The sequence below is a fragment of the Tenrec ecaudatus genome, chromosome 3 (genome assembly GCF_050624435.1).
Source record: "Tenrec ecaudatus isolate mTenEca1 chromosome 3, mTenEca1.hap1, whole genome shotgun sequence".
In the NCBI taxonomy this organism is placed as follows: domain Eukaryota; kingdom Metazoa; phylum Chordata; class Mammalia; order Afrosoricida; family Tenrecidae; genus Tenrec; species Tenrec ecaudatus.
The window spans coordinates 1,922,713-1,941,983 of NC_134532.1; the positions used below are offsets into that span (position 1 = coordinate 1,922,713).

Genomic DNA, 19,271 nt, shown 5'->3' on the forward strand with positions numbered 1-19,271 from the left:
ATTTTTCCTTGCCTCTAGAGCAATGCATAGCACATGTAAACTTCAAAAACCCAACCCACTGCTCTCAAGTAGACTCTGATTCATAGCCACCATGTATAGGGTTTTCAAGAAAAAGGAGAAGCTGGTGGGTTTGAGCCTCTAACTTGGCAAGTCTTGTGCTTGCCTGATATTACTATGAAGGCTCCTTGCTATATACAGAGACTCTACTGACAAAACAAGAGCGATTGACGCAGTCGCTGCACCAGGCGCTCAAACACAAGAACGTAAGAACAGTTGTGAGGATGGCCAGGCCTCAGCAGTGTTTCTTGTCTCATCCATAGGGTAGCTAGGCATCGGAACCGACTTAACAGTAGCTAACACACATATGTGCTGAGCATTTACCTGTTACCAAGAATTATTTCTTTATTGTATTCCATGTGTCAAGTATTGTGTTAACTATTGGAATTCTACGTAGGTGAGATTTTATTAACTGTGTCTGCATCTTGATAAAACATACTTAACGGTGTCATCTTCGCTCTGAGTGAGGGTGGTGTGACTTAGATCTCCTCGTCATCACACATCTGTTAGGTACATGATGCTGAAAGCGCCCTGATGGTCTAGTGGGTAATGTGGTGGGCAGCTAGCTAGCCAGCCACAAGGAGAACTTCTGCTCCCATAAAAAGTTACGCTCGAAACACCCCACAGGGGCCGTTCTCGTCTAATTGACTCGATGCAGTGCGTTTGCTTTGGTTTGGATGCTCATGTAAGCAAATTTCCCCAAAGCAAAACTTATATCGCATCTATAAAACTATTTCTTAGACATGTAGTGAAAGTAGCAATCGTAACTATTGGTTGATTTCAACAGTTTCTTCCAGCGTCTCTCGTTTTTGTTTTCCAGAAAAGAGGCTCAGTTAGATGAAGAAGGACAGTTTCTTGTCCGAATAATATATGATGATTCCAAAACTTACGATCTGGTTGCCGCAGCCAGCAAAGTTCTCAGTAAGTGGACTCGACTTCCCTTCTGTGGCCCACAGCGTGCATGGCTCCAGGCCATGCGTGTGATGTGCAGGGCGCATGCTCACAGTCATGTTCAGGTGTTCATCCACCTCCAGGGTTATGTTCGGGCGGGACGGAGTTCTCTTCCTTGTTATCTCGTAGGGGAAACGCGCTCGTTTCCCTTTCCTCACAGGAAAGGGAAGAAGGAACTGGGGAATTGGAGAAGGAAATTAATTATTGATATTTAATGCACTAACTATCGTCCCAGTGTCAGAAATTCAGTAGTTCCCTAAATGTGGGAGGCAGAGAATGTTACTCTCTAATCTCTTTGGCAACCACAGTTTCATTAGCTATTGGTCAAGACAACAGGAACTTGAAGTCTACAGCAGACAGAGCTCATGCTAAAGAAGGCCAAGTTCAAAGACTTAGAGGAGTACAAGTTCTAAAAATACTGCTGAAACTGATCCCATAGTATTGATTTTATAAGCAGTCTCAAGCCAGAAAAGGCAGGTTTTTAACTTTGACAAATATCACTGGAACAGTAAACATGCTCATAGTGGAATCTAAGAATTAAAAAAATAAGATATGGCTAATAAGAAAAATATGCAGCTATATTAGTAATAAAAATTCAAAGAACATTGAGATTCCACATACATTTGGCAGGTTTTAAATGATAGGTCTAATACTGTTAAGGGTGGAATAAAAGGGGAAATCTAGCTTTATGGTGGTGGTAAATTAAAATTCTTGTTTTGAGAATAATTTGGCAACCTGAATTCTATGAATCATTAGATTTCTTTGCATTAAGCTGAATGTGCAAGTGTTTTTACGACAGTTACTTACATCATCAAACATTAGAAAAGCTCACATTTTAAATAGTGCATTGGTTAAATAAATTGTCACATTCATAAGCTGAATAATGGAATGACTAAAGTAGATGTTATGGAACACAGTTAATCATTTATTGAGGTATTAATAATAAGGCATTAAGAAAAAAATAGACTTTTATAGGATAAACCACATGCTACCAAATATTAAGTACACATATTTTTATAGTGGAAAAAATAATAATAAGATATTTGTATGAATATGTGTTAGTTGGGTTGACTAGAGACACAAATCCAGAGACACTCATTTGTGTGTAAGACAAATATTTATATCAAAGAGCAATTTTATATTGAGAAAACATCCCAGCCCAGTCCAGATCAAGTCTATAAGTCCGATATTAGCCCATATTTCCGATACTAGTCCATAAAGTCCTTTCAGACTCACGCAGCACATGCAATGATGCTGAGCGAAGGAGGATCACAGGCCAGTGGGGGGAAAGTCTTGTGGATCCCGTGGCAGTGGAAGCATCTCAGCACTGGTGTGGGTCTCCACGTGGCCCCTTCAGCTCTCTAAGTGTCTCCTCTACAGGGAGATGAAACAGAGTGTGTGGTCCACCTCCAGGGAGAAAGAGAGGAAGCTCCGAGTCCTCCTGAGAATTCTGCACTCACAAGGAGTCATCCTCAGGCTGTGACCTCCTTAACAGGCTAGACTCCACCCCTACACTTACTTATCCAGTTGGCATGAGATTATGTACCTACCACAATAGTCATGTGTACTTTGTATGATTTTAAAAGCACCTATCACCTTTTTAATAAGAAATATATTGAAATAAATATTTTTTACAAAACTCAAAACCAGTTAAATGGTTTCTCTTGTCCACTCAGAAACTGATTACTGTCTTCTAGGAACAAATTTGTCCTGTTGACCTGTATGTTGACTTTTTCTGCTTCATTGCTTCGCGCTGTCCCATGTGACCCATGCCAAGGGCAACAGAGATGGGGAGTTTTAAATTATTTGAATGAACCTAATTTTATTCTTCTCATTAACAATAGTCTCTATAATATGCTTTTCTCTCAAATTTATAACATAGATCTCAATGCTGGGGAAATCCTCCAAATGTTTGGGAAGATGTTTTTTGTCTTTTGTCAAGAGTCTGGCTATGATACAATCTTACGTGTCCTGGGATCTAACGTCCGAGAATTTCTACAGGTAAGAAATTGAAGTCCTACAGGTTCTGAGTTGGTAATATTTAAATATAGGCTGTAGAATACTTCTGTTCACCCAGCTGGAAAAGAGTGTTTTGCTGATGACCTGAACTGCTAGTGATATTTTTATAATTCACAGGAAATAATAATTATTTGGAAGGACTTGATCTGTAGTTTTTTGTTTTTGCAGGCTGACACTGAATGCCCAAGCTTAAAATTAATGGTCTAGGAGAAATACAACATGACCTTTTGCAACTTGTTCATCTGTTTTTCTTTTATGGTTATGCATCCCGAGAGTTGTGATTTCTGGTTTTAGACATAAAATCATCTTATTTCCTATTTATGATGCACGCATGTCTAGGTTGTACAAGCCGACGATCGGAATTTGCCAGAATTGACTCCGTGGCACTGAGTTATGAGAAGCTTGTGTAAGTGATCACAAAGGCATTCAGGTGTTCTGCCACCCAAACAGACTCCAGAAGGGCTGCCTGGAGTTGCAGGTTAATTCGTCTGCTCTAGAAAGGACAGTAGGAAACCTTCCCGGGTGAGTTTCCGGGGAAGTGAAAGACAAAGCCTTTCTCTTTCCCTCTTTACTGGGAAGTTACACAGTAGATGCGAGCCTATTTCTGGATCGACTGTCCTATTTTTAAGCCTTGGCATTTGTAAGACCCTCTCCTTGAAATGAGTTCACACTGAAAATTATGTGGTTATTTGCAGTGGATGGCTCTGAACGGGCTGCTGGCAGCAGCCAGCCAGCTCTTGCTGGAAAATGATGTCAGTGTAATCCTAGCTGAACCGCAGCCAAGTTTGGGGGGAATGTAAACTACTTTCAATCCAGCAGCATTATTGATTTACCAGTCAAAATAAGAACTGAGTGTTTAATCAAAATGTGTGCTGTTTACACAGGAACATTTTCCTTATAAACTCAAGACAGCCTTAAATCACGATGGAAACTGGTTTGCAGTTCCCTGACGTGGATTTACCACGCTGCTGGTGTAAAATAAAGCTGCCAGATGAAGTAGCTGCTGGGAGAAATGTAAATGAGAAATTAAGAAATGGCTCTGGAGGAACGGGGAGGAGCAGGCTGTGGTCACAGGGTCTGCAGGAGGCAGGACTGACTCCACAGCCCCTAACTGCCGCCGCCCACGTGGATGCTTTAAAATGACGTTTGGAGTTGTCGATCCATGTGCCCTGTTTCCATGCTGTTCAGTTGATTCCTGTTATTATCAGAAGTTCAACGTTAAGATACTCTCTCGTGATTTGCATCCTCTGCCTCCATTGGCACGGCGCACTATATTTCAGACGTGTTTTGCATTTAGTCGCTGTGATCATCTGACACCCTTGTTAGAGAGCGTTGCTTCCTGCTGCGCCAGCGCTGACCTGCCCGGTCGGAGAGCCAGGGGCCACATTTGAGATGCGATGCGCTGTCCGTGTAAATGCACAGCAGGTTTCAACAAGGAAGTACCGACAAGAAGACATAGAATCGCTCATTAGTAATTCTTATATTTCTTATGTGCTGAAATGTTAACATTTTTGATAGATGGGGCTACATTGAATATGAATATGCCTTCCATGTGCTTTTTCCTTTTTTAATATAGCAAGTAGAAAAAAATAGCATTACAAAGCTCTTGTCTCACTAATTGCTTGTTTATTGGTTCATCTTTATGTCGGATGGACAATAATGCTTCAAATAGTTTGAAATTCAATTTTGTTTCGTCAAAGTCAATAGGCAGCTTTAGTTAATCTGTGTTTTAATCAGACTGCATTTTTCCCCATTAGGTAAAAAATTAGAATGTTATATGGGTTTATCAATATTATACACTTTGATCTACTTTGTTAGTGTTTTTATTTTTTGAAATTGCCTATCATAATTTCAAACTGAATACGTTAATGTTGCTTTTCTATAAAATTGGTGTTCTGGTTTGGTTACTTGCATAGTAAATAAATGGATGTATTCTGTGTAAGTGACTATAAAATAAACCAAGCAATGTCCTTTTTTTAATGACCCCAGGCCTCTTGCAAATTGGGGTTTTTTACTTAAATGGATAAAACGTTGCTTATGGTAAATACCACATATTAAAGAGTCAAATAAAGTTGACCTTATTTTAAGACAACTTTGTAACCTTTCTTTCTCTTTAACTGCCTGTTTCTTCCCAATTGTTTAATTTGATGCATTTTTACTAATCATTTTATTGGAGGGCTCTTACAGATCTTATAACAAGCTATCATTCAGTTGTATTAAGTATACTTGTACATATGTTGCCATCAACATTTCCAAAACATTTTCTTTCTACTTAAGCCCTTGGTTTCAGCTCCTCTTTTTGCCCTATCTCCCTACCCTCCCATCCGTGTGAATCATTGATCAATTATATATTATTATTATTATTTCTGTCTTACACTGTCCGTTTCCCCCTTCATTCACGTTTTTGTTATTTGTCCCCCTCGGGAAGAGGGGTGGGAGGTTGCTAAATATCCTACCTTGTGACTGGTTCTCCCTTTATTTTGAAAATATATTTTATTGTGAATTAGGTGGAGGTTTACATTCCAGAAAATAAAATTTTAAGGCAACAGTTTAAGTAGCTTTCAACTCCCTCCCATCCCCATAGCTTGCCTTACCTGCTCTCTTGTGGATGACTATCTACTACTTCACCCAGGTTCATATATGTTGACTCTCTAGTCTACTGTTCATCTTCCCTCCTTGGCCCGCCCCTCCCTGCAGATGACCTCCAAAGTCTGCTCCCATTGGTATGAGTCTTTCTTGACTGGGTTCTATTTAATTACTTACCAAATCCTTTGTGTTCCATTTCTTAAATACTGAACTTGAAGTTTTAGATACTAGTACCCATTTCGTGTTCCACTTTCCTGGCAAAGTTTATAATGACCTAGAATGTTTCCTCGTCTTCCCTCATGATGTCTCCAATCTGTTACGTTTAAAATTGTAGTGCCTTTTTTACAAACATATCTCATCATATTTATTTTCTTGCTGAAAGCCCTCAGCCTGTTTATTGAAAATATTTTAAATAATTAAAGGTGTTTATATCTCATACCCATCCCTCACGCTCCTCTTCAATCAAGCCAAACAAAATATCTTTATTTTAGTTAGTTAGTTTTCAGATTTTAAAAATTTATTATCAATTGGAAATTAATACATATATCATATCATTCCATAGTTCAACCATGTCAAGTAGAAGTGTACAATTGCTACCACAATCAGTTTCCAAACATTGTTTTTCTTCCTGGACTCCTTGATATTGTCTCCATTTGACCCCCTCTGCCACCACCACAGTTGCTCCTCCCCACGAAACCCTTCTTCCACTTGCTGCCCTGCGAGATTCATCAGTCCTGGTTTTCATATAACAAAGCAGAAAAACATATGGCACAACTTTGAGAGGTGCCCCTCAATGACATTACACCTCTGAGATAATCCTAATATGAGCAAATGAAACAAAACAAACATACAGAAAAATTTTGAAAACCAGATCTGGCCCAGCATGCATGAGAGTGGGGATCAACGGACAGTTTTACTGTTCAAGTCGGATTTATCCTTTTGATCATCTATACTCATCCGTCCAATGCACTCTTTTTAGGAACCACTTTCCTCCCATCCCTCAATTGCGGATAGAGGGAATTCACCAGAGGCTTATTTCCTATGTTGTTCCCACCACCGCGTCTTGGGCGCCCACTCTCGTCCATTGCCTCCTGCAAACCAGAGTCTCACAATGTAGGCAGTCCTTCTTCCAAGTTAGATTTGTTTGTTCTTTTGGTGGGCCATGGTACTTTCCCAGATTCTTTGTCAGCACCGTAATACAAATGCATCACTTCTTCTTTGGTCTTCCTTATTTAATGTCACATCTCATGCATGAGTCCATGAAAGATAACATGGCTTGAGTCAGGTGCATGTTGATCCTCAAAGTAATGCCCTTGCTTTTGAAAGCTGTATGTCTTCTGTGGCAATGAGTCGTTTGACCTCTTGTGCTGCTTCCTTGAGCAATGATTATAGATCCAAGCAAGATGAAACCCTTGACAACTTCAATCTTTTCTCCTTTTATCATATCACCCATTGGTCCAGTTATGAGGATTTTTATTTTCTTGATATTGAGTTGTAATCTTTACTAACTCCTGAAATCCTTGATCTTCATTAGCAAATGCTTCAAGTCCTCATTTTCAGTAAACTGAGTCATGTCATCTGTGTATTGCAGGTTGTTCAAAAACCTTCTGAAATATTGATCTATCATTCTTCTTTATATAATGCAGCAGCAGACAGATTAAATATGGTGAAGGGACACAACCCTGTGCGTACGTTTCCTGATCTTAAACCATGCAGTATCGCATTGTTGTATTTGCAGAGCTGTCTCTTGACCCGTGTACAAGGTCCCCATGAACCCCCAATGGGGGTTCTGAAATTCCCATTCTCCTCCAGTTTCTTATGATGCACCCAGTCACCTGCTATTGCATAGAGGTTGGAGGCTTGCGTAAAGACTGAACATCATGGAAGACCAACAGGGCAGTTGATCGTTGTCCTCTGAGTCAGAATGTACTTGAGGCCATTGGATAGACAGTATCTATAGTTAAGTTCCAGGAAAATATATCTTCTCAAGTGAATTTTATCTTTTCTTTTGACTGAACAAATGAGATAATGGACCAAACATGCATCAAACTTTTAAAGACATGGCTACCTATAGCAAATTCATGACCCTCTTTATCCAATCTCTCTTCTGTTTGAAATTTTAACTTTAAAAGTTTATCAAATGCTTACTTCATAGCCTCCTTGAAACTTTCAAAAACAGCTAAAAGTCCTAAATGAATGAAATAAAACAAGAAAATATATAAACCAAGAAAAATGAGTATTTCTAAAAGAATCTTCTCTGCAACATTAGAGTTTTCTAAAGTGAGCTAAGTAACTTTAAATTGTTTGGCATTTACTAAGTCTGGTGTGAAACAGCAAGTTGTGAAATAAGAATTTAAATAATGAAATACTTGGAATTTATGATAACTTGGGGTTGGTTTAGTAACTGAAAACACAAGTTAACAAAAACATATGAAAAGTAAACATTTTATTTGTATTTTGGGATTTTGTACATTTTAAGTAGATAAAGTGTCTTAATGAGAAGATATTCCTCAACAGACTCTCTGCTTTTCCCTTCCTTACTCTTAAACTAAGAATAACTTGTGAGTCCATATATTCATTCAATTATTGCATACAGTATATGGAAAACTACTGGCAGCAAAGTCCAGTTTGATGATAGTTACTTCATGCATCTTAGCTCCACTTTTCAATTTTGTGTTGCATTTATGGTGGTTTCATTTTACTAAAATATGTATGACATTGTGTAAAATGCTCTTTTGTAACATGTCATCACTCCCCTCAAGATATGGGCTTCCTTTCCCCATGAATTTAGGGTGGGATTCATAAGGTTTCTGACCAATAGACCATGCCTCAAGTGATATTTTGAAAATTCTGAGAATAGTTGTTCTAAGAATGCTTAGGAGTCTGTTTTTGTCCTTGGGTGTCATGAAAACTATTCAGCTTCTTAGCCACTCTGCTGCAATAAAACAAAACTGCCCAGTCTTACACCCTCCTCACGGTCACTGCTATGCTTGAGTCTATTGTGGCAACCACTGAGCCCCTCTGTCTCACAGAGGCTGTTCCCAGGTTTCTCTGACCCGTGCTGTTCCAAGCATGATGTCCATCTCCAGGCACACGTCACTCCTGATCACGTGTCCAAAGTGTACAAGATGGAGACTTGAGAGTGAGCTTTCAGGCTAGATTGCCTCCAACACAGACTTGTGTGTGCTTCTGACAGCCCATGGGATAGTCAGTAGTTTTTGCCAACACATGAATTTAAAGGCACCACATTCTTTTTTGGTCTTCTTTATTCATTGTCCGGGTTTCACATTCATAGGAGGCAATTGAAAGCTTCAACGTGAAGGCCTCGCCTTTCCACACATTGGCAGCAGGTTTTCCCCGTGCAATACATCCTTTGCTTTGTTGACTGCAGGGTACAGGACGGTTGATTGCCAATCCAAGTGAAATGCAGTCCCTGGGAACTCCAGTGTTGCCTCTCTTTATCACGGCATTACTTATGGGTTCAGTTGTGAAGACTTGTTTTTTCTTTAGGCTGAAGCTTCTACCTGGGTAGAAAGAATTGTTCTGCTGGTGCTACCTCTAGCAACCCAGAGTTTGAGTGATAAATCACAGAACATTGACCTGGTAAAACATTCCGATGGATGCAGCCCCATTTTTTTTAATCTGATTCCATGCAAAAGCAATTGTTCAGTTGAGCCCAATCAGCCAAGTTATGAGATGATACTAAATGATCGCCATAAGTCAATACGTGTGGGATGGCTTGTTACATAGCAATCGATAATGGGATCACTAGTCTGTATACTTTTTCCCTTTAGAATTTAGTATGTTTGCCCTTGGTCTCACATGAGTGTGGATGAGTCTTAAGCGTTTGAGTAGGACATTGCTTAAAATAGATGAGCTAATGACCTCAGGGAATGGATGGACTGTAAATCAATTCAAAACAGAGTAAGTACAGAGATTTAACTCTGATCTGAGAGACTGTGATTCAGATATATAATCTAGAAAATATCTAACAGACCATCAATATATTATTCTCTTTCCTTAAATCTTGAGGAATAGAATCCTCCTCAGTGCTTTATCTCCTGTTCCTTCAGTCAGATTTGCATTATTATTAAATCATGTATCTGTTACCCCTCCAATAATTTCACATGACCTTTTAATAAGAAGCAAAGACTCCCTGGTTTCATATAAAAAATGGGAAGGGAATAAACAATCATAGACGCTAATGAGAAATGCAATTGTTGGCATATTGAAATGTGCAGGGAAACCTCAGTTAAATAACAAATCCTTCTTTAATTGTTTGCTGGTGACACTGGCCTCTTCTCCTAGTCTTGAGGTGTGGACATTTCACTCATTCACTTTTCCTGTATACTTGACAGCTTCTCTGTTACTGCTCCTGTTCATCTTGCAGTGGGATTTTCTTCAGTTCCTGTCAGCACTAGGCTTTGAATTATAAAACACAACCTTGCCATCTGTCCAGTGCACTAGGAGGAAGCTGAGATTGATGAGTGACTTAATGCTTAAATGTTTATGCAAAGTGTTATTTTAGGTGATGTGAAGATTTTCCCGAGCAGCTGTAAAACCAAAACACTTTCCAAAATTATTTATGATAGTTCTTAGGGGAAAAGGCACTATTAATTTTATTTTCATAACTTTTGAGTTTCAAGAGGAAATGCTTTCTGTGTATCTAAAATTTCACTTTCTACAACCTGAATTTCTTAAATTGACAAGTGGAAATTGATTTTTTAAAAGAATATTTAAAGGGAGGTAAGTATTTTAGAATTATACAATTGTTTTATCTTTTAATAATTTACATTTCACAAGCTTATACTATATTGACTAGTTATCGAGTGTAATATTATGTAGGTTGGACTCTTTTTTAAAATCATTGACTGCTACACAGGCAAGTCTTTCTATGACTATTTATTTGCTGTTTATTGTAAATTGAAATATTTTCTTTTGAGCAGATTGTAATGATGCATATGTAGTTGTAAAAATTACTCCCAGTTAAAATAATTTTTGTTGTACCATTTTTTGTTGTACCAATGTGATTTTAAAGCGTGCTTGAGATGATTGAAAGCAGCCCTGGAGGCTAAGGATCCACGTTTGCCTGTGATCCCCAAAGGCAGCTATTTGAAATCACCAATCTCAGGAGACAGGCAGGGCTTTCTACCCCTGTAAACAGCTGTAGTCTCAGAAACTCAACGGGGCGGTTCGCCCTGCCCTACACGCTTGTTATCAGTCCGCATCAACTCGGTGGCAGAGGTTTAGATTATCGCGTGAGTGTATGTTGAGCGAGAGTGAAGATTCTCTACGTCTTTTCTGTTGGAAACCTAGTTCTCAAACACTTCGGAGAAGAAACGTCCTAGTTGCCCCGTCTCAGTGTTGTGCATAGCCTGACCTTAGAGCTTCCGATTCCTCCACTTTATTTACTGTAAACACCACTGAAAATTCTCTGTTAATGATTCAGTGCTGACTCACAGAGATTCTGCATAGGATTTCTGAGGCTGTAGATCTTTACAGGAGCATATTGCTCACCCGCCTAGTGGACCTACCATTAGATTTGACCTCTGTGGTTAACAGTTCAATGCTTACTTGGCAGCGCCACCAGGGCCCTAATTTCCTGTGCCAAACCAAAATTAAACTCGCTGCCATGTAGTTGCTTCCAACTCAGGACATCCCTGGAAAGACAGAACTGCTGCCCTGTGGGTTTCCGAGACGCGTCACTCTTCATGAGAGTAGAAGGCGTGTCTTTCTCTCTGTGGCAGCTGTGGGGTCCAAATGCTGACCTGGAGGCTGGAAGCCCGATGCGTGGCCCACTACACCATCCTGCTTGTGTTGATTATTGTAATGTTCAAGTTCTAAAATTACGTTTCACTTTAACATTTGACCAAACATTCTCCATAATATATGATTCTCAGAGATATGAAAATAAGAATAAGTTTAGGCAAAAACCACTTTCCATCCTATTTCCTTTGTGACGGGTTTTTTTTAAAGCTTCTTGCAGATCCAACCTTTAAATAACACAAGTGACTTTCTTCTCCCCATCCACTAGGATGAGGACTCTGGAAGACTGAGAAAGCTCGCCTCACCATTTTCAAGCAGGTCTTACGATAACATTGAAATGAACTGCTTAAGATTTTTTTAAAATCAGTTCATCCTGCCTATCTTAAGTAGATAGACATAGGGCAAAAGAAAAAGAAAAATGAAAAAAAAAACAAACAAACAAGAAAAAGGGAAAAAACAACCACAACAAAAAAAACCAATGGATAGTTCCAGGTCTGTGTGCTAACCTGCGTAGGGATTTTTAATTAGCTGCCTGGCAAAAAAGGGAATGAAGTAGCTAACTTCTGGAGACTTGCTTTTATAATTATGTGTGCGCTTAGTTTTTGGCAAGCACATCACAAAGAGAAAAATTGTTACTTATTTTCAAACATTACAAGGGTGTCAACATTATAAACATGTAAAGTCTTTCTTAAAGAAATAATAACCTTTTTCTTTTTGTACATCTGTGGAGTCTACTAAACTTGGAAGTCCACAGTGTCTCCAGGGCTACCATAATTTATTTTTCATCTGTTAATCATAAGGTAGCAAGATTGGCCTAATTTATCAACCACGGGATTCCGGATTAGGAAGGACATTTTGTTGGTACCCCAACAGTGAAGTGATATTAGAACATTGAGAAATGAATTTCAAGACCTCAGACTTTTCAAAACAAATCTGGTAAATTAAATGAATGGACCTAATCCTTATCCATTCCCTGTTTTCTAATTTTATATCACTAAGTATGATGTAAGAATAATTATGATTTTCTTCACTGTTTCCTAGAAATCTACTTGTGTTGCTATACAAGGGGGCTTCACAAAGTTCATGGAAAAGTGAAATTAAACGCTAATGGGATTTTCCCATAAACTTCTTGTATATGTTAAGAATTTGTTTTATATCTCTTTGGCTTTCATACCCATTTATGTATTCTTTGTTTTTGACATGCAAAGCCTTTGTTTATCTGCTTGCATGGATATATTTAAAAATAAAGCAGCTGGCCAGATTTGAGCTGTAACTTTGAGCGTCTAGAATGCACTGCCGCAGTCAGGTTGACAGTTATTGAGCTGAAACTGCATTATAAAATGTGAAGAATTTTTCCCCTTGCTATTTTAAGAATGTGTGTGTGTGTGTGTGTGTGTGTGTGTGTGTGTGTGTGGTCTTTGAGGTTGCTGCATGATCTGGCTATGAATAAGGTAAATTTATTAGCAATATGCCTGGACTGGAATACAAATAGTTTAATTTTAAATCAAGAAGGCCCTTCTCATCGGCAGTGCTAACCACTTTTCTTTTCAGAGAGTAAAGCTAAGTAGGGAAAGCTGTAACTAAAGAAATCCCAAGAGAGTTTTTATGTTAGATGCTATCTAAGGAAAATCAATGCCTGTTAAGTGATATTAAATATTTACACACCCAGAAAGCTTGGTTCTTGTCCATTTAATTAAATGGACAGCCAATACAACAGAAAATCTCTGGAGAGTAGGTTACCACAGAAGATAAGAGGAACATCTTGCCTCTTTTTGTATCCAATATTTTAAAATAATTTTATTGGCATATCCTTCACATATCACACAATTAATTGCTCGATTATATTTGGAAGAGTTGTCAGTTTCAGAACATTTTCTCCTTGTACTCATGGTGTTAGCCTCCCGTTTTCCCGACCTCCCTTGTCATGTCCTAGGTAATTATTAATCCAGTTACAGTCTCCATAGGTTTCTCTGTCCTGGGTTTCTCATGCAGAAAAACATACAAAGCACAATGGGAAGCCAAAAACAAACGAGAAAGAAACTAACAAAAATGACAAAACAGACCCCTCAGTCAACAAGGTAGCAGAATACAATGCTTTCTGTCTGATAGAAAAGGTAGTCACATGCTCGCCCTTCCTACAGATTGCTGAAGACAAAAAGGGGGCATAAGCAAATGTGGTGAAGAAAGCTGATGGTGCCTGGCTATCAAAAGATATAGTGTCGGGGGTCTTAAAGGCTTGAAGTTAATTAAGCGGCCATATAGCAGAGAAGCAACAAGCCCACATGGAAGAAGCACACCACCAGCCTATGGGATCATGAGGTGTCAATGGGATCAGGTAACAGGTATCAGAAGACCCAAAAAACAACAGCAACAAAATATTGTTGAGAACGAGGGGAGTTGGAGTAGAGACCCAAAACCCATCTGTAGACATAAGGACATACCCTCACAGAATGTTCACAAAGAAGGGATGAATCAAGCAGGGCATGGTATAGCCCCAATGAAATACACTACATTCCTCTGGTTCTTTGACACTTCCCCATCCCCCACTATCATGACCCCAATTCTGCCTCTCAGTTCCAGCTAAAGCGGAGCATGTACACTGGTACAGATAAGAGCTCATGACACAGGGAATCCAGGTCAGATAAACCCCTCAGGAACAGATGTGGGAGTAGAGATAAAAGGAGGGTAAAGGAGAAAGAGGGGGAGGAAAGGGGATTTGGCTAGAATTAAGTACAAACCCTAAATCCATTCATATACCTATGGTTTATGTATGTCTCTCTTTCAATTTAGAGATCTCATTATTTTATAAATGGATTACAAAACATAAAACAAAAAAATAAATTATAAAACATTATAAATCATCTGCCCCCTCCCCTTGCCCTCCCAGGTCATGAGTTAATTCTGTTAATAGTGTCATTAATTGAGCCAGTGGCATTGAATTTAGAACACTGGTACCGGACAATACTGAAATTACCACGGACTTCTAAAAGGGCAAACCTATCTGTCTTAGACCAAGTACCACCAGAGTGCTCCTTAGAGGCAAGGAAGTGAGACTGTCTACCTACTTCCGACATGTTGTCAGGAGAGACCGGTCCTGGAGAGGGACATCATGTTGATAAAGTAGAGGAGCAGCCAAAAAGCGACGGTTCTCCAAAAAAGTGACTGACATCATGGCTGCAGCAATGTAATCAAGTACAGGAGCAATCCTGAGAATGTTTCAGGCTTTCTGTTGTCCATCAAGTCTAAGGTCACTATGGGTTGGAATTGACTGGATGGTACCTAACAACAAGAAGCCCGGCTTCAGACTACAATACACGAATTCTTGATTTGTACAGATTAAACTCTTAAATGACTGGCCACTACGTGAACAGTGGGAGTCGGTGATAGGGCAACATGTCAATAACTCTCATTCACAAAGGCATAGCCATGCCTACCAAATTAATACAGGTAGATAATAAAGCAAGGAGGGCATTGAAGTAGTACCGTATATATTCAAGTATAAGCCAACCGAATATCAGCACCTAATTTTACCACAAAACTGCATTAAAAACGTGGTGAAAAACTCTGCTGATACGCGAGTATATACGGTAAATATGTGGTAGCTCCGGGCCACCATTCATTGGGCACCCTAAAAACAAGAGGTCTGAACCAAAGTCCAAAGACCACCAATTCCATGACTGGAATAACAGTCGTCTGCTTCTTTTTCAAAGGGGGGTGGATTTACCCACCCATGCCCCTCTCCCCAAGGCTGGGATTTCTACTAAGGTTTGCTAATCATTCTTGTAGGAATGTCTGTTGATTTGAGGTGACCGCAGCGCAGTTTTGTATGACAGCAACTGAATGATCTCCCTTTCCTCCCATCATGAGAAACTGATCCCACTGGGGTGAGGTCGCCTCCATTGAAGTGGTTTTTTAAATGTGCATGCAAATGGGGTGATACATGACTCATGGGCACTAACGTTAATGATGATCTTAATGCAAATGCACTGGCTCGGCATTTGTGTGACTCATCGTGGTTCTCTGGGGTCACTTGCGTCCATCTCTTTGCCTCCCTCCGCATGAGGGGGGCAGCTAACCTCACCACCACACCAGTTGCCTTCGAGTTGATTCCAGTTCTTGCAATCCGTGTGTGTCAGACTGGAACTGGGAGCCATGCGATTGTCAATGGCTGATGTTTTGGGAAGTGGGTAGTAATGGCTTTCTTCCTGAGTTCCTTTGGGTGGACTCGAACTGCCAACTCGTTTGATTAAAGCCGAGTATTTTGCCATTTGTCCCAACCCACGCTCACAGAAATTACGCTTAATTGGTTTGTCTCATGACAGTCATTGGACTTTATGAAAAAATGTACAAATGATAACTTTAAATTATAACACAACATGAAATAGATAAGTAGAAAGGGACATGGACCTATCGACTGATGAAATATCCTAACATTTTTCAAAGGAAACTGGAAAATGTATAAATTTCAAGCTGTTTGATTACAGTTTCCTTTTGTTTTTAGTGAGCCACAGTGAGCGAGGCCTGACTATATAAGGAAAGTTCCAACCAAGAATCCCTTTTGAAGATCTCTCTCATCCGATTTCTCTCAACATTAGTAGACGTGTAATTGATGTAGACCAGTTGTTAAGAGCAGTTCTTAGATCTTCCTTTCTCACGGGAAGAATTCCCATGAGAATTTATCCTGAGATGAACCATTCAGTCTATGCAACCACATGAAGTACTTTTAGGATCTCTGGGACTTGTGGAGTAAATAAATTGCTTGGTGTATTGGTTTCTCCTTGCCTCCATAACATAGTACTACACATTAAGTGGTGGAAACCATGCACATTTTTAGGTCAGAAGTCCAGTACAGCTGCCAGAGGCTATAATCAGGGGCCAAGTGGGCAGTGTTCTTTTATGTAGTGTAATTTGCTTTCTTGCCCATGTGGTGTTGGCACAGTTCAATGCTGTGTGGTCGTGAAGTAACTGAGGTTTACATTTCCTTGCTGGTTGACAGCTGGGGGCTGGCACTGGCTTTTTTTCTTTCGTCCTTACATTTTAGACCCAATAGCAGGGCATTGTATCTTTGTCGGTGTGTCTAACTTTCTGGCTCGACATCTCTCTCTCACTGTGGCCAGGGACAGTTCTCAGCTTTTAAGAACTCGGGGGTCCGATCGATGGTGAGATTGGGAGTCCTGGTTGTGTAGTGGATTACGTATTGGGTTTAGCAGTTAAAAAACGCCACTTGTTCCTGGGGAAAAGATGAGGCGTTCTACTCCAGTAAAGAGTTACAGTCTGGGAAATGCACAGGACCAGAGAGATCATTTTAATCATCAGCGGCAAAGAGAACTACTGTTTTTCCACCTTTCTGACCAAGTATCTCCCAGTTAGCTGCTTTTTTATGTGCTCAGCATGGGAACATCTTGAAAGAGCGGTTATTTACCTACTGTGCCTCTCATGCGCTGAATACTTTGTATAAACTATTTGTGTGATCTCTGTTTTATCAGGAGAAGTAAAGTTTTACAAAAGTTAGGTACATTGATTCCATTATTAGGAAATAACAGTGTTAGGATTTAAACCCAGTTCTATGCACATCTAATGTCACCTTGAACTGAAATCACACACTATGCTATTGGCGTCTGTGTGTAGTTATATGTAACACACACTCAGAGAACTCGATGTCAGTTTAAAATCATGTTGGACCAAGTAAATGTACAATTTTCATCATTCAGGTGATTCTACTATCAGTTTTGTATATTTAGGAAAAGTAAGGATGCTGAAGAGATGTGGTATGTTCTAAATTTTTATCAAGGCTACTAGAAAATAATTGACAAATGTCTTAATCTTTTCAGATCCTCAGTTTCAAAAGTAGCCATGACGCTTTCCTATACCAATGGCATAATCAATGAACATAAAGAAATGGAAGACTGGCATTTAATATTATTTGGAAAATCCTATCAAATGTTTTTTTATATGCTTATAAATCTGATCTGGCTTTCAAAGTTAATAACTTAATTTTAAGATTATAATGCAAATAAAGCTATAATTAATATGTCAGTTGGTCATTTGGGGCCTTTCATAGTGTTTATTACAAAATGTACACAAAGCTTCCCCAAAGGCCTATAAATATTCATGTATTTGCGGCTGCGTTATGGAAAACCTCGTTTCATTTTTCTGCTTTGGGAATTCTTTTTGTGTCATGTTTGCTTGCTTATCGTTTTATAAGATGCATTAGCTATTAATGGCCACAATGGTTTGTCTTAATTATGCATGTTTGTGTTGATTTCTCTATGGTTCTTGCCTTACAGATACTCTTCTCTCAGTGAAGCAAATATTTTCATTTTACGTGGTGGGTTGGCCAACGAATGCTCAGATTTGAGTCTTCCTTCTCCATCTCGCGCTCCTGAACGCAGCGGTCATTGTGGAAGCAGTCTTCATCCATCGCTGTTCCTTTGCCTTGCAGAACCTTGATGCTCTGCACGACCACCTTGCCACCATCTACCCGGGGATGCGCGCACCTTCCTTTCGGTGCACGGATGCGGAAAAGGGCAAAGGGCTTATTCTGCACTACTATTCAGAGAGAGAAGGGCTCCAAGATATCGTCATTGGGATCATTAAAACCGTAGCTCAACAGATACATGGCACTGAGATAGACATGAAGGTAATGATCCGCCCGGGAGACGCTCGGGAAAATATTCAGACTATTACAAACGAGCGTCTGTTCATATGTCTTCAGTCATCTTTGCTAGTGGGCCTGGTATACAGAAGCCTAAAAGTAGAAACACCAGAAATCTTCTATATTTGGCCCTGGAATGCATGATGCAGCCTTTTTTCCCCCTTATTGTGACTGATTTTTCTTCCTAATTGTACATTCCCTAGTCAATGTACAATTGAGCCTGCATTCTCTGTAGGCTCTCCTACCAGCTAGAAAGCGAGATGGGTTGTGACGGTCAGAGCTATTGCCTTGGGAGTATTAAAAGCCCACCATATGTATCAGAAGCACCTAAAATGATTTAAGACAGTCGTTTACAGATTGAAGTTTCTTTATGAATTTCTTAGTCTGTCTCCCACAAGTGAAATGCCTCACTTTGTAAGCCTTTTCTTAAATGAGGTTTATTTTCAAGAAGGAACCATCTTTAGTACTTGATAACACAGAAGTTCCCTGAAAAAAATTAAATTAATTTTAAAAAAAGAAAAGTTCCCTGGATGGCACAAATGATGAAACACTGGTCTGCTGACTGAAAAATTGGCATTTAACACCCACCGAGAGATGGTATAATAATGTTTCTAAGTCTCTTTTAAGAAGTCTAGTCTCTGATTTAATTCCAAATACAGAAATCCCACCTAAGTAGATCAAAAAATTGTAAGTAAACATCTATAATTCAAAGGGATAAGCAGATTTCAAATTTATATGGCAAACATATTATTAAGACAAAGAAAGTCATTTTTGTGTGTGTTTGTTTAATTTATAAAATGGCAGGCGATGTGTTCGCTTACAAAAGTAAAAACTCGATTTTAGCAGTCGCCATATACACAAGGGTAATGAATTGGGCAATATCCTTCCATGGCAACTACATGGAGATAAAATATGGCTCTTTTTCCCTTTTTTATGCTGATCACTGACTCCCACTCTGAGGCTTAAAGAACAAATTAGAGTATTGCTCTCCATGGATACTAGCGTCTATTGTAGGATGCACCGTCTTGTGGCAAATTCAGGCTGTCATTTTAATATATAATTTTCTCACTAAACTACTACATTGTTGTACTTATGCAATTTAAAATATTTGCTACAATAATGTTGATTTCTCAGTAGTCTCATAGTGTGCTAGTCTGGGTTAACTAGAGGAACAAATCCGGAGACACTCATATGCGTGTAAGAGAGATTTTTATATGCAAGAGCAATTTTTACATTA

General features: G+C 39.3%; 1 protein-coding gene across 2 annotated transcripts in view; it reads left to right on the top strand.

The window, feature by feature from the left end:
• Positions 1 to 19,271, top strand: part of GUCY1B1 (guanylate cyclase 1 soluble subunit beta 1) — a 55,333-nt gene that overhangs the window by 14,590 nt on the left and 21,472 nt on the right. For both annotated transcript variants that reach the window (XM_075543632.1, XM_075543631.1), the window contains 3 exons: positions 878 to 978; positions 2,891 to 3,009; positions 17,822 to 18,019. In XM_075543632.1, the coding sequence (XP_075399747.1) occupies positions 2,917 to 3,009; positions 17,822 to 18,019 (291 nt within the window). In that variant the 5' untranslated portion in view covers positions 878 to 978; positions 2,891 to 2,916. The remainder of the gene's footprint in view (positions 1 to 877; positions 979 to 2,890; positions 3,010 to 17,821; positions 18,020 to 19,271) is intronic.